The sequence below is a fragment of the Mirounga angustirostris genome, unplaced genomic scaffold, assembly GCF_029215605.1.
Source record: "Mirounga angustirostris isolate CCGP_5_RB_7025 unplaced genomic scaffold, mMirAng1.0.hap1 SCAF_5, whole genome shotgun sequence".
NCBI classification, from domain to species: domain Eukaryota; kingdom Metazoa; phylum Chordata; class Mammalia; order Carnivora; family Phocidae; genus Mirounga; species Mirounga angustirostris.
Window position 1 is genome coordinate 125,657,692 of NW_026991713.1, and position 15,591 is coordinate 125,673,282.

The window sequence follows — 15,591 nt, forward strand, 5'->3', positions numbered from 1 at the left end:
CTTTCCCTCCTCGGGCCGACACAGAGGGTTTCAGCCAGAAAACCCTATAGTGTTGCTTGGAGGTGTAGGCTATGACTTTGACGGAGCAAAGCCGAAGTGTCCTGCCTGGCACTGTCCAATCCCCCAGCGTCATGGACATTACCCCAATTCCCCTAAGATGGTTCTGCTCTGAGCCGACTGCCTGTGATGTCCGCGGAAAACAGGACAGCTCAGAATTTTTCTGTTAAGTTTTCGGGCTGCCAGTCTGTTTGGAATGGGGATGTGGGGAGGTGGGAAGCCCTCTGTTTTGACTTTGACTTTGCTTTTATAGTGTATTGGAAAGACAGATACAAGAAATGGAATTTTTAAGGAGTGTATGTGTATGTGTGGGAGGCTTCTAGAAATCATGGGCCTCGGCACGCCTCCTCTTGAGTAAAAGATCCCTGCAATGGTTAAAAGCGCTTCCTAACCTGTAGAGGTGTAAAATCGCCTGGCCTGTGTTCCAAAATGAAGACTCAAGGATTTGGAGACTGTGGCCGCATTCAGAGACCAGCACGGGGCCGAGGCGCGGTGCAGGCTCGGGCGGCAGGGCTCGGCCCCAGCGCCCGCCCCGCCCCTCGCCCTCCCCTCCCCTGCACGGCCCCTCCCCCCAGCCCCCAGGCGCCGCGAGGCGCGCCCACCCCTCCCCGCCCCCGCCCCCGCCGCGGTGGGCGGGCCCAGGCCGGGCGGGGCTGGCGGGCGCCGCGCCCGCGCTCCTGGCTCGGAGGAGACGGCGGGCGGCGCTAGGGGGAGCTGCTCGCGCCGCCGCCGCGCTGGTCCCCCGCGCCCGCGGCCCCGAGCGCCGCCTCCCCAGCCCGCGCCGCCGCGATGGCGGAGGACAGCGAGTCCGCGGCCAGCCAGCAGAGCCTGGAGCTGGACGACCAGGACACGTGCGGGATAGACGGGGACAATGAGGAGGAGACGGAGCACGCCAAAGGGTAGGCGCGCGGGCGGCACGGGGCGCGGGGACAGCGCGCGGCGCGGGTTGCGCTCGGACGCCGGGGCCGGGGTCGCGGGCGGGGCCGGGGCCGCTCTGAGGGGGCGGGCGGCCCCCAGACCTGCTGAGGTCCGGCTCCCGCGGCTCCCGCGCGGCGCGGCGGAGGCGAGGCCCCTGGTGGGCGGGAGGCGCGGGGCCCCGGTGCGGGGCCCGGCGACGCCGCTGTCACCTGCCGCGCGACCGGCCGGCCCCTGCTCGTCCCCGCCTCCGTCTGCGCCCGGCCCCGGCCCGCGGGTGCGACGCGCCGTCCTGGCCCGCGTGCGACTCGGCGGGACCGAGGGGAGGCGCGGCCCCCGTCCCTTTGTGGCGGCCCCGTTTGTGGGAAGTCGTCCTCCTCGGCTCCTTGTCATCCTCTCCTTAAGTCCTTCCAGACCCTCCCACCCCTCCCCCAGCCGCCACCGCCTCCAGCAAAAAAAAAAAAAGAGGAGCTGATGGGGGGAGTGGTTTTAGATTTGCGCGGGGTCGTTTGCGCGCGGGTGGCGGGGAACTGCGGAAAGTTGTGCTTGCCGGCCGCGGCCCCCGGCCCGCCCCGCGCGGAGCGGGGCTGGGGGCGCCGGGGGTCCCGGACCCCGCCGCTCCCGGGGACGCGCGGAGTTGCTACTGCCCCGCGTGCCTGCAGAGCTCTCTAAAGCAGGACCGGTCCGCTGGTTTGGGCTCAGGCTTGGGAGATCTGAACCGATCTTGCTTGCAAAACGGGTGTTTGATCTCCAAAGCCAGATGCACCAAGCGTTTTAGCACCTGATCAGGTTTCTTCTTACTCCTTTTCACTGGCTCCCTTTTCTCCCCCGGAGACTTGATTTGCTCTCCCTTTGGAGAAAAGATTGCTTCCGGTTAAGGGTATTGAAGTTCTGTTTTTAGAGTCTGGGAGGGGGCCGGTCATTTTAAATAAGACTGGTGTCCTTAAAGGTGGTGTTTGCACTCCCCTTTTACCCCATTGGATTCAAACTATTTCGCTGGTCCAGAGCACTTATTGCTGCCCCTTAGATGTGAGATTTTTGCAAACCATGGTGATTGATGAAGAAGTGGGTCAGCTTGAAAACATGATAGGGAGGCCTTCGTCACAGATGGCTTATTTATTCAGTTCATGGAGAGGATTCTTTAAATGATTGATGATTTACAGTGTAAAGCATTTGCATTCTGTTTAACGTCTGCTTGAAGATTTGTTTAAGAAAGGAACTTTTACTGAGCTTTCATGTGTTATAAAATATTAAAAGAGATCAAGAAAAGGAAAAGCTGACTAAATGTTTCTCCCATTTGCAAGTTGCTTTTTATATTTTTGCAGTGAATAATACTTTGGTGGCAGTGCAAGTACCGAATGTTACAATTCAAGTCTAGATTTTTTTTTTTTTTAAGAGGAAAGGAAATTCGACAGAAATCTGAGCCTGAGTTATGTCTATGCAGGGATAGAAATTTGCCCGTCATAGCCAGCTACATATAAATATGCTTTCGAGACAATCGCATTAGTGCTAGAATGGGCCCAGGTGAAATGTGATGGATTACCCAAATAACTTCCCAAATAACTGTCCATGATCTTTCTGGCGAGACCCTGGACTTCTGTCTTCTCCACTGTAATTTCTGTTTATTATTCATTCTTTTGAAGGCTTGGTTTGTACCTCCTTGCTTACACAGTCCAGAACATTCATGCTACAGAGAAGTACTCATTTGTGTTTGCACTGATCTGGGGCCTGGCCCAGGAAGCCTTGCCACACATAGGCTGCTTAAAGTTTCCAGATCAGCACCCAGAGGCATCTCTGTGTCCTCTGCAGAGATTTTCAGTGTTAGACATCCACGTATTGTATGTGAGCATGGTTACTCACCATTTAGAGATGCCCAGTGGACTCAAGTGTTTTAACCAAGAGCAGATAATATAACAACTTCTAGTGGGAATAGAGTGATAGAATGGATTTCTTTGTAGTCTGTTAGGAGGAGATCAGTAAAACTTCGAGTTGCTCCTTTTTTGGATTTGAATTTAGATGGCATGTGCCAAGTTTGTGGGTAATTGTGTTTTGTTTTGGCTTGTGTACTGATGATATGGCTCAGTAGAAACCTAGATTTTTTTTCTTGTGTGGCTCCAGTTTGTAGATGTTAAAATTTGAAAGACTCCTCTTTTTCTATGCACGGCCTTTTCATTCTCTACTGGTTTAAATTAAGTGATGAATAAAGAGCCTTTGGAAGAGTGTGTAGGTAAACACTTTACCTTTTAATGATGAATTACTGCTTTGAGGCTGCTCGGTATGGATCAGTGCACAAAGCAGTAATTTACTAAATAGTACCCTTGTGGCCTGAAGGAATTAATTTACCCCCACAATTGAGTATGCAGATGACCCTTGAGCAACACTGGCTTGAACTGCATGGGTCTAATTATATGTGATTTTTTTTTTCCCCCTTAAATAATGCAGCACAGTACTATAAATGTATTTTCCTTATGATTTTCTTAATATTTTTCTTTCTCTAGGTTACTTTATCCCAGGAATATGGTATATAATATGTATAACATACACAATATTTGTTAGTCGACTCTTTATGTTATTGGTAAGGCTTCTGGTCAACACTGTGCTATTAGTAGTTAACTTTGGGGAAATCACAAGTTATACAAAGATTTCTGACTCCGTGGGCGGTCAGAGCCCCTAAAACCCATGCTGTTCAGGGGTTAACTGTCATGTATTTACCACTCATTTTAGACATACTAAGTTGCAACTAGAAACTCGGATAAAAGGAAGATACCAAATTAGATTATTTTGCCACCAAAATGTAAACATTATTGCGTAGTATGCTTTTCTTTCATTTTCATAGAATTTTCCTTATGGACTAATTCATTTTTGTGGATAATGCTTCCGCCCATGAATGAAATATGTTTTACGCTCAGTGAAAAGACTAATAGACAATTACCTAGAAAGGTTGCTTAAACAACTCCCTTAAACACAGGATTTACAATTAGGGCAAGTAACTCGGTCCTTGTAAAGAGTTTGGAGGGAACTTGAAACTTTCAAGCAAATTCAAAGTTTTAAGGTAATCACATTTATACTATTATTTTCTTAGCAAGACTTTCTACGTAGATAAAAATGAACTTCAATCCAGCTTTCTGTGTGAATTATTAGAAATAGTCCAGATTGCTGAAGATTTCTGTTCTGTTGGGGGTGGCTCTGGTACTAAAGAGGTTACCTAGAGGGTGACATCCCCTGGAGTTTTCCCAGGTGGGTTCGAGGTGAGGTAAATACTCAAGGATCTTTAATACTTAACCTCAGTTTGATGGTGGGTTTCTTTCTGCGAAAGGGATTTGGGAAACAACGAGGATGGGGCAGATTGTTGAAGGATATGCTAAGCTGACCATCTTCTCATTCTAGCCTTTTTATACATCTTTTCTCCATTTGTAAAATACATTGGGTAGTGGTAATTACCTCGTATTCGGCCTACCACCCACATGAAGCATACTTACTGTCCAGTGTTGGAAGCAGGGTCACACTTTCGGCCCCAGATAAAATTAGTGTTCAGGTTGGCACAAAACCAAATCTCTTTCCTGGCTTTACCAACACTGACTTTCAGAATGCAAAAAAAAAAAAAAAGAAAAGAAAAAATTAGGCAGATTGTTGTTTTTCATCTCTTTCCTGCTAAGAGCTTTTTCCTCAGTATTCACTGTGGTGGAATATAGAAGGAAGCTACCAAGAATATTTACTTAGGGGGTAAAGTAAGCATATATGAATATGCTGTTGTTGGCAGATAAATGATCAAATTATTCCCTGGGGTAGATATGAAATAGTTTTAGTATTTGAGGGTTATTGTGAGACATTAAAAAATTTTTTTTTTTCTTAGAAAAATTAAAGATCTGGTATTTGGTAAGGATTAAAATTTTGGAATTCTTTTAACAAAGAACATAACCTCTCTTCTCCCACACCCAGTAAGGGGGGGTGGGGCGCGGATTGAAGTTACTCTCCGTATAGTGTCTTGTTCTTTCTGGCTTTATCTGTGTATTGTTGAGACCGGCTATGGGAATTTTTCCGGAGGATCATTCAGAGCTGCCCTTTCTGAAATTTGATGTTATCAACTGTGTAAATCTAAATGGAAAGGTGTGTTAACAGCTTATGCCCAAGGAACTCCCTCAACTCAAGAAATACAGTTTGAAATCATCAAATGTCTGCTCAGACTTGCATCTGAAATGTGGTATCACCCTTGGGCCCCAAACAGACTTCTTCCAGAAACTTAGCTAAACTCTGGAAAATTTCTAGGTTGTGGGACACACTCTTTGTTGTGTTGAAATTGTTTATTAACACAAGTGTCCACAGTAAATATGTATGAGTTAAAGTCAGTTGCTCAGTTAACTCAGGGATTGGAACCAAATTCTGTACCGAGTAAGTTCAAGAAAATGGTTGGTCAGTTGGGTTTTTTTGTTACTGTATTTGAAAATATGTTTCTGACTTTTACTTGTTTTAAGAGTAAAATATGCTTTATTAAAAATTCAAACAATAAAGTGTGTAAGGAGTGGAAGGCCCTGGTCCTGTATTTGCTAGAGAAACCACTACTGACAGTTTAATCAACTAACATCTTAATATATATTAAAAAGTGCATATTTAATATTAATAAGATCAAACTTTACATGGACTTATTTGTTATCTTGTATTTTTCACTATTAGTGTTGTCTGCTAGAACTTTCTGCAGTGATGATTATGTCCAATACAGAGGTCACTAGCTACATGAAAAGTGGTTAGTGTCACTAAGGAACTGAATCTTAAATCTTATTTCATTTTAATTAATTTAAATGTAGCTAGCCCTTTCTGGGTAGTGTGTATCAGATTGGACAGCTCAGATCATATCCTGCTTTTGACTTTTAGAAGTTTTTGTGGTACTCAAAATACTTCTTTGTTCTTCTCTTGTCTTCGCAGAATATTTTTCATTTCTTCCCTCTTGCGGTTTAGAAGTTCTATACCCTATTTCTACCCTTTCCCTCCCCGCCCCTGGGAATCATCTTTAAATTTTGAACAAGCATGTTTTTATCTGTACTTCTATCAATGTTAAAAATTAACCATTATTCAAAATATTCTACCATTGAACAAAACAAAACATGGAGGATATTTTAACTTCTCCTTCCTTTACGTGTCCTGGGTTTTGTTAGAATAGTCTGGAATTTTAATTACATGTGGCTTCTTTTATTTTTGCCCTTGTATCCCATTAAAACTTTCTTCTTAACTATTACATTATATTCACAGCCATATTGTCAAAACCTTCTTAGACTCCCCTATTTTTGTTGCTTATCACTATTCCTTGTAAACCATACCTTCTTTTTTGAGTACTTTCTTGCTTAATTTTTTTTTTTTTTAAGATTTTATTTATTTATTTGACAAAGAGAGACACAGGGAGAAAGGGAACACAAGCAGGGGGAGTGGGAGAGGGAGAAGCAGGCTTCCCGCCGAGCAGGGAGCCCGATGCGGGGCTCGATTCCAGGACCCTGGGATCATGACCTGAGCCGAAGGCAGATGCTTAACGACTGAGCCACCCAGGCGCCCCTTGCTTAATTTTTTTTTTTATTAGCATATGCAGGTGATCTGGTTTCTGAATTCTTGTATGTCTGAAGATGCCTTTCTTTTGTCTTCATGCATAAACCGTAGTCTGGGCATGCGGGTAATTCTGTAATAATCATTTTTCTCCAAACTCTGCAAACGATTTATTATCATCTAGCATTTAGTGGCACAGATGCTCTGCCAATCTGCTTCTCTTTGTTATATAGGAAACCTCACTCTTTTTCTGTGTTTTGACTTGTTTTTAGTCTAGAAGTTTCTAGGATTTTCTCCCTGTCTTTCTATAACCCGAGGGCTTCTGCATCCTTTTACGTTCTACAATCACACTTTTCTTTACTGTCTAACCAGAGTGGCTCAAGCTGAGACAGAGGGATGGAGATTTTTTCGGGACTGAGGCTTTCATGGTCCCCCCGCTGCCCGTGTTCCCTCCAGCTTTCCCATCACTAGCTCCGAATGCTTTCAGTTCCTTTACCCTTTCTCCTCAGACCTTTGACACCGAGTCGGTTAGTTGTCTGTCATCCCCTGCGCCCCGAGAGTCACTAATGTCAGGCTCCTGTGCACACCACCGACGGAGGGTTTTGTGGATGATGAGGGGAGAGGCTTGATTATTGCAGCTTCCAGCGCAACGTCAGACATCGCTGCCCACCGAAGGGATTTAGTTCGTGTCCGTGCCCCTCCAGAGGCCACGGCTTCCCGCATGTTCTTGGGAGTCCACTCTCCCTCCCAGGGTGTTCTCCGAATCTTCCCACCCCCGCCCCTCCTCCAAATTCAAGGTCAGGCCCCAGTGTCCGTTTTTTCATGAAGACTTCCGCCCAAGGTGATCACCCCTGTGAAAGGCCCTATAGCCCTGGCCACCACAGGGGGAGCTGTGGTCCTGTTCAGGGACGGAGGTAGTAGACAAGACTGGCACCTCAAAACATGTCAGCAGGACACCAACGGGTGTCCCCCGTCAGCTTGCAGGCTCTGACCTTTGCCATGTCTGGTGCGTGGAATATGGTAGTGGCTTAACAAAGATTTGTTTAATGGATTCCAGTGGCTCTGAATCTCCACTGACAAATTAATTTCCGATTTAGAAAGCTTTCCCCTATGTGCATGAGGAATATGTGAAGGATTTTTTTTTCCTAATTCTAATTGAAAGGACTTGGGCTTAGATTTGCACTTGGTTTCTATGCTGTCTAGATTCCAGCGTGGTAAAATAATGGCTAATTTTCTGAACTTCTGGTAGGCTCTTCCTACTTCGTGTATACGTTTTTCCTCTTGAACCTTTGCAGCCGATGAGGAGACGCGGGCTTTTCCAAGTTTAAAGAACCTGTTCAGGCCGCATCTCAGATTCACACTTAGGTCCTGGGCCTCTTGCCACCTGACTGTAAACTCTCACCCCCCGCACTAAACTGCATGAACCGTAAATCAATAAAGAGTAATTTGATCGTGTTTCAAGCTCCTCGCCCTTTAATGGCCGACTTGAGCACCTCTAGCATCAGAGTTCGCCAGTGTAATGAGTACAGGAAATGTCAGTGGATTTGAAAATAAATGAATACATTTCCTTGTTTAAAAAAATACTGCAACTTGATTAGAGAGAGCGCTCTTGAATTTCTCTTCATGTCTGTTCAAGAACTAATTTTAATGATAGCACTGGTATTTTGCAGTGAGATCTTTTTTCTTCCGTGCCTGTTTCATACCAGTCTCGTCTCTGTTCTAGACCAAGTTCTGGAGCGGCCCCACTGTGGCCTCCTTCCCCTGGTGCCGTCCGCCTCCCAGCAGTGCCTTCCGTCAAGTCTCCACAGCGACTTTCCTATAGGAAGCAAAACGGGCTCGGGAATCGGGTGTTGAGCATTTCGGGAGGATAGCGCTGCGGGAGGAGTCCACGTGAGCCCACTGGTTCCCCAGCTCCACCGCCCGGCCTGTTTGGCCCTTGAGTGGGTCGTGCTTTTGTGGGTGTTTTGAGTTCCCGTAACTCGCTCCCCAAGCTGCAGGAGAAAATCCAGGGCACAGATCAGCCCGTGGGGGTCCCAGGTGGAGTTGGAATTTGAACTTCACAGTTTCTCTTTTGTTAGCGCATTGCGTTTCTGTTACTGGCTTCAAAACACACACACACACACACACACACACACGGGAAATATGGGCTCCTTTATTCCCATGGCTGAGTTCATTCAGTGTTCAAGTTCACGTAGTACGTTCCCGAGAAAGATGGTGATTCACTTAATATAATTTTCCATAGTCTCTTCATTTGTTTGTTGTTTTTTGGGGGGGGGGGCTGTGGGGGATGGAGGGATACTTGTTCTTTACTATCCTTTGGGTGTTTATTAACATTTTATAGAAACTGAAGAAAGAACCAATGAAAGCAGAGTTCTTTTTTGTTTTTCCAAATGAAGTTTTTTTTAAAAAAAATTCTTTTTTGCAAAAGCACACCATTTTTAATGTAGGATGTCAGAATGTAGCAACAAGCAATGCCTTGGTGTATTCGTATATACATTTTCATATATATATGTATTTCATATATATAATTCATATGTACATGTGCACATTTTCCTATGCATATATATTTACAAAAATGCAAATATACTCTTCCCATTATCCTTGAAATTCCTGTCATTTGATGTGCCGTGAACATCCTGGCTCTCTCCGAGTCCATCCTACGGCTCTGTGGAGCCTCATCATCTACTCAGTCTGCTGTTGGGCTCTTGTGCCGAGGCTGCAGGTGGGCCCCTTCTTCCAAAGCAATGCCTCTTTTCCTGCCACCTGGAGTGTTTCCCTCCCCTCCCAATGGCCGGGGTGTGCACGTGGTAAAAAGTTGCCTTGGACCAGCTAAACCCCGCAGACATCCTGGGGATGGCAGCGAACAAAATAGAGGGAGCCTGGCCCGTCTTCTAGAACTTACCTACGGGGCAAGCTGAGATTCATGAGAGCGAAGGGAGCTCTTGTGTCGGATGCTCTGTTATTTGGGACGTTACTCCCCCACAGCCCAACCTGTATGCTAACTAATATATCATCTGTATATTAGCTTTGGCTTTGTATCCACTTTAGTTTTTTAGATTAAGAAATATTTTGAATAGGGGCGCCTGGGTGGCTCAGTCAGTTGAGCGTCTGCCTTCGGCTCAGGTCATGATCCCAGGGTCCTGGGATCAAGCCCCGCATTGGGGCTGCAGAAGCCTGCTTCTCCCTCTCTCATTCCCCCCTGCTTGTGTTCCTTCTCTCGCTGTGTCTCTCTCTGTCAAAAGATAAATAAAATCTTAAAAAAAAAAAATAAATATTTTGAATAGGTAGAATGAGCATATGGTTACAAAATTCACAAGGCGCCAAGGAGTATCCAGTGAGAAGTGACTCTTACTCTCCCAGCACGGAGTATCCCTCTTCAGGAGCAGCCGCTGTTGCCGGGTCGTGGCCCGTCCTTCCTGTGGTGAAGGACATGGTGTGTGTGCATGTGCGTGCACGCTTGTGTGTCCTTGTGCTGGTACTGAAATCAGTATGTATATCAGACCACATAGACCAACCTCATTTTTTTTTTAAAGATTTTATTTATTGGAGAGAGAGAGAGAGTGAAAGAGCATGAGAGGCAGGCAGAGGGAGAAGCAGGCTCCCCACGGAGCAGGGAACCTGATGCGGGGCTCGATCCCAGGGCCCTGGGATCATGACCTGAGCCGAAGGCAGACGCTTAACGACTGAGCCACCCAGGCGCCCCAGACCAACCTCATTTTTTAAAAGACTGTGCGTTATGTCATTGACTGGGTGTACCATTATTTCTTTCACTTGTCCCCTGTGAATAGATCCTGAGGTGGTGTCCTGTCTTTTGTGCTAGTAAACAGTGCTGAAATTAGTATCCTTGTATGTATATCACTTCTCCAAAATATTCCTTAACAAATATTTTAGAATCTTTTTCTGCTTAAGTTTCAGGGAGGCCGTGCGATGTATTGAAATTAGTATTAAACCAGGGATCGAGAAACTTCTGTCACTAACCCTCAGTTTAATTTCTCTGAGCTCTGGGGTGTCTCTGTGCTTTTGAAAAAAGAAATAAGGATATTTTTCTCCTCTACCATCCCAAAGTGGACTGTGTTTAGCTGCCTTCTGGGCTGGGGAGGTCATATCCTTCTGTGTTTGAGAACTTCCAAGTTCACTTTTGGGATTCCAGGTGATGACTGAACCTGTTGCTATGGCGGCCTCGTCACTCCTCCTATAATGACGTCGTTCCCCCCACACCATACAGATGTTGCCCCTCACTTCTTCATGGGATTTTTCTCAGGGGGGAAAAACATACTGTTTTGCCACAGTCTGTAACCACAAGGATTTCCTGTACGTATGGAATGTTCCTGTAATGAGAGAGTTGACTCAGTCCGTGATCAGCATTGGAATATAGAAAAGAGGAAGTAGAAAATGAAACTTGGATACATAAGGGCATTTAGAAATAGGAATATCATTTGAAAAGCATGTCGATGCTTTGCGGACACATTAATATTAAATATAATAATGCTAATCCATTATTGAAATGAATCTCAGCCAGGGAAATTATTTATTTTTGACTTGTTAACTATTTGCCTCTGAAAGGTCAGAAATGAGAAAAATCGTGTAAGTAGGAGCTAGTGTATATCAGTTCTGTCAGAAAAACATCATGGGCGTGGGTGAGAGAAGACTATAGGAAATACATGATTTTTCACTAATTTGGACTATCTTGAAAGGTATACTCTGCCAGCTCCCTTAAGCCTTTACAAAATGTTTTTCCCACTTGTTGTGATCATCATTTCATCCTTAGGAACAGTTTTGCCTAAGAGGCAAAGATGTAAGCCTCTAAGAAATTTGTTTGTTGTATAGCTGAACAATTTGCACTTAGTCTTTTAATTATATATAATGAACTTAAAAATGCATTAAAAATTTTCATTTACATTTTAAATATTTTCTTCTGATCTTGGACTATCTGCCAAGACAAGTCTTAACTTCACAAACTAATTCACACTAGGCTAGTTTCTAGCCAATGCATATTGATAAAATTTTATTATAATTAACATTAACTCTTACCAGAATTGGATTTAATAGGAAGTAGGCCACCAAAATTGTTTGATAATACTGAAGTGATTGTGGAGAGAAGACTAAACAGGTAGGACACATTTTCCCACATTGACTTTACAGTAAGAGTTGAAACAACTGAAAACTTACAAGCAACCAAGTATCTAAAAAGGGGGGATTGGTTAGCAAACTGTTGATCAGAAGCTAGCAAAGGGAGTCATCCAGGTTCTTCTGCTCGGCTAGGTCTGGGTTGAATCTAGGGCTTGCGGAAGCCACTGCCCAGAGCTAGCCACCCTCTGCTTCTGACAGCTGTGTAAATATTGAAATTGTTGGCTGGTCCCACCGTGACCTCTACCCAACATTATGGTCTTAGTCACTGTAGCCACCAGCCTCCTTGGCTGGCCTTTATAATGATCTCTGACCTTCACTGGCCGTAAACTTGGGGGCATCTTTGAGCTGCGAGCCTTTCACAGGCTTGTGCATAACTTAACTGCTTTGGTCAGAGATCATGTGGCTTTGGAGAACCCTGACCTAGATTTCCTGTGTCAGTCCCATGAGGAGAGGAATGTGCTGGGGAAGGGATGAAGCCACCGAACCGATGAGGTGGCAGAAATCTTACTTTAGGTCAGGCCATCACAAAGCCAGATGGTGACACCTGGGAAGGGTGGCTTCCTGCTCTGGACTGTGGGTTCCACCTGGGGAGAAAAAGGGTGAAGAAGTCATTACTGGAATTGCACTGATGAGCCACTGGCAACAGGCTGCCTCGCGAACCTGAACCGTAGGTCAAGTCCATTATTGAACTGGGTGGCCGCGTGATCAGCTTACGCGCGATGGATGCCCGGATCCAGCACGAGGAGAGCGTGTGGCCCACGCCCCCAGAGCACTTGCCTCTGCCGCGGCCGACTTCCCACAGCTGCCTGTCCTCAGGGCCCTGTGAAGCACCTTTGCGTCACCTTTACTGTTGTTCATAAACTGTATCAAAACCTGGGCACAGAGTTTGTCCCTCGTAGTGCCTTTCCGTCTCGTAAAGGGATGTGGCGTCCCAGCCGTAACACACGCAGCGCTAAACATCTGCTATGACTCAAATAGGCTGCTAAAGAGTGTCCAAGGATCATGAATGGGCAGTGGACCAGAGAAGAGCTAAATGTTGCCGGCGTCTGTCTCAAAAGGCGCCCAGCCCGCGGCGAGGCGCAGGCGAGAGGCAGGCTGGTGTAGCAGCTGCTCGCGCTCTGGAGCCAGTCCGGCCGCGCTCGGCCCCTGGCTCGGCCCCTCCTTGCCCCGCGACTCTCAGCAAGCGACGGAACCGCCCTGTATGTCCGTTTCCTCGTCCCTAAAACGACAGGAACCGTCACGGTAGCACCGGCCTTACCAGCTGTGACCGCGTGCAAGGCTGACGTCTGTGAGGGGCTTAGCGCAGCACCTGGCGGGGTCAGGCCGCTGCTGCGCGGGCCGCGATGGTGGCTCCTGCCAGATTGTTCTCCGTGTGAGGGTTCCTTTGCCTCGCGTTCTTCTGATGTTGGACAAACCAGTCGACAAAGGGTGGACTCTGAGGTGGTATTCTTTTCATGTCCCTTCCTGCCGGTGAGGCGGCGCATCTTGCTTGTCCCGACTCTTCGGGCTGTTAGAGATTCCGCTTCAAGCCGCGCTCATTCGCAGCCCGTGCTTCTGTCAGCCTTTTGTCTTTTTCTCATTGATTTTTTTTATTGATTTCACATTCACCCAGCAAATATTTACTGAGGACCTTTGGTATGGCAGACACTGTTTGAAATGCTAAGAATACAGAGGAAAATGCTGTTGCGTGGACCTGAGGCCCTGGCTAGAGGAAGAGGAATAAATATATAACTTAGCTACCAGTGGGTTATGAGAAAAGGTAACGCAGGGCAATCGCATGAATAGCTAGCGTGGGTTGAGTGATTTCTGTGTGCCCGCTCTGCCCCAAGCTCTTACATGTAGTAACTGGTTTTGTCCTTGCAATTTTTCTAATAGTGTCTGTTGGAAACTCTATCCTTTTACAGCTGTGGACACTGACGCCCAGACGGGTGAAGGTAATACATTCCAGGTCACACAGCTAGGAAGTAGTGGAGCCAGAATTCAAAGCCAGACCCTGGCTAATGCCTGCATTCCTGGCCAGGATGGTAGGTTATCTCTCTATCCTGTGCTGGAGATACAGTGTAAAGGGGAAGAGAGCTTTTTGTGTATTCTGGCTATTAATAGTATTTTATCAGGTGTTTTACGAATATCTTGCCTCATTCTGTAGCTTAAAATTTTTATAATCGGTTTGCCACAAAATATTTAACTTTGATGTAGTCAGGTTATTGCCTTTTATTTGTGGTTTGTGCTTTTGAGATCACCCCTATTTATTCCTTTTTTTTTTTAATTGAAGAATAGTTCACATTCAACATAATGATTCAGTATTTAAATATATTACAAAATGGTCACTGCGGGACGCCTAAGTGACTCAGTCGGCTAAGCGTCTGCCTTCAGCTCAGGTCCTAATCTCAGGGTCCTGGGATCGAGTCCCGCATCGGGCTCCTTGCTCAGGAGGGTGCCTTCTTCTCCATCTCCCTGCCATTCCCCCTGCTTGTGCTCATGCTCTCTTGCTTGCTCTCTCTCTCACAAATAAATAAATAAAATCTTTTATTTTTTTATTTTTTTTTATTTTTTAAAGATTTTTATTTGTCGAGAGAAAGAGCACAAGCAGGGGGAGCAGCAGAGGGAGAGGGAGAAGCAGGCTCCCCACTGAGCAAGGAGCCCGATGTGGGACTTGATCCCAGGATGCTGGGATCATGATCTGAGCTGAAGGCAGACGCTTAATGACTGAGCCACCCTGGCGTCCCAATAAATAAAATCTTTTAAAAACAACAACAACCACAAAAGCCCAAAATGGTCACTGCGATAAATCTAGTTACCATCTATCACCGTACAGAATCGTTATGATGTAATTGACTATGTTCCCTGTGCTAGACATTATATCCCCGTGCCTTATTTATAACTAGAAGATTGTCCATCCCCCCCCCCCACCTCCTCTCTGGTAACCATTAGCTTATTCTCTGTATCTATAAGTCTGTTTCAGTTTTGTTTTGTTTGTTTTGTTTTTTATGTTCCACATATAAAGCTTACTGTATTTGTCTTTCTCTGATTAATTTCACTTAACATATACCCTCCAGGTCTATCCAGGTTGTCACAAATGGCAAGATTTCATTCTTTTTTATGGCTGAGTAATATTCCATTGAGAAAGCTTAAGATACCTAGGAATAAATTTAACCAAGAAGGTGAAAGATCTATACTCTGAAAACTGTAAGACATTAATGAAAAAGGTGGAAGAGGACACAAATAAAAAGATATACAATGCTTGTAGATTGGAAGACTTAATATTGTTAAAATGTCCATACTGCCCAAAGCAATCTACAGATTCAATGCAATCCCTATCAAAATACCAATGGCATTTTTACCCTCCAGGGGCATTTTTCACAGAACTAGAACAAATAACCCTAAAATTTGTATGGACCACAAAAGACCCCAGATATTCAAAGTAATCTTGAGCAAAAACAAAGCTGGAAGTTTCACACCCCTGGAAGAATGTGTATTCTGCTGTTTTTGGATGGAATGTTCCATATATATCCATTAAGTCCATCTGGTCTAACGTGTGGTTTAAGGCCACTGTCCTTATTAGTTTTCTGTCTGGATGATCTAAGTGGAATGTTAAAGTTCCCTACTATTATTGTATTACTGGCAGTTTCTCCCTTTGTGTCTGTTAATACTTCCTTTGTGTATTTAGGTGCTCCAGTATTGGGTGCATAGGTATTTACAAGTGTTACATCTTTTTGTTGGATTGATCATTATGTAATGCCCTTCTTTGTCTCGTGTTACAGACTTTGATTTAAAGTATATTTTGTCTGATATCAGTGTTGTTAGCCCAGCTTTATTTTCATTTCTGTTTGCATGGACTATCTTTTCCCATCCCTTCACTTTCAGTCTGTGTGTGCCTTTAGGTCTGAAGTGAGTCGCTCATAGGCAGCATACAGATGGGACTATTTTTTATCCATTCAGTCACCCTGTGTCTTTTTTCCT

General features: G+C 45.4%; 1 protein-coding gene across 5 annotated transcripts in view; it reads left to right on the plus strand.

Annotated features, from left to right (window-relative positions):
• The first annotated feature begins 740 nt into the window (after positions 1–740).
• The window catches only part of NMT2 (N-myristoyltransferase 2), a 62,887-nt gene continuing 48,036 nt past the window's right edge, over positions 741–15,591 (plus strand). Inside the window, exon 1 of one of the 5 annotated variants that reach the window (XM_064592017.1) lies at positions 741–956. In XM_064592017.1, coding sequence (XP_064448087.1) covers positions 847–956 — 110 coding nt within the window. In that variant the 5' untranslated portion in view covers positions 741–846. The remainder of the gene's footprint in view (positions 957–15,591) is intronic. The other 4 variants (XM_045874362.3, XM_045874360.3, XM_045874361.3 and 1 more) reach the window with 4 other exon arrangements.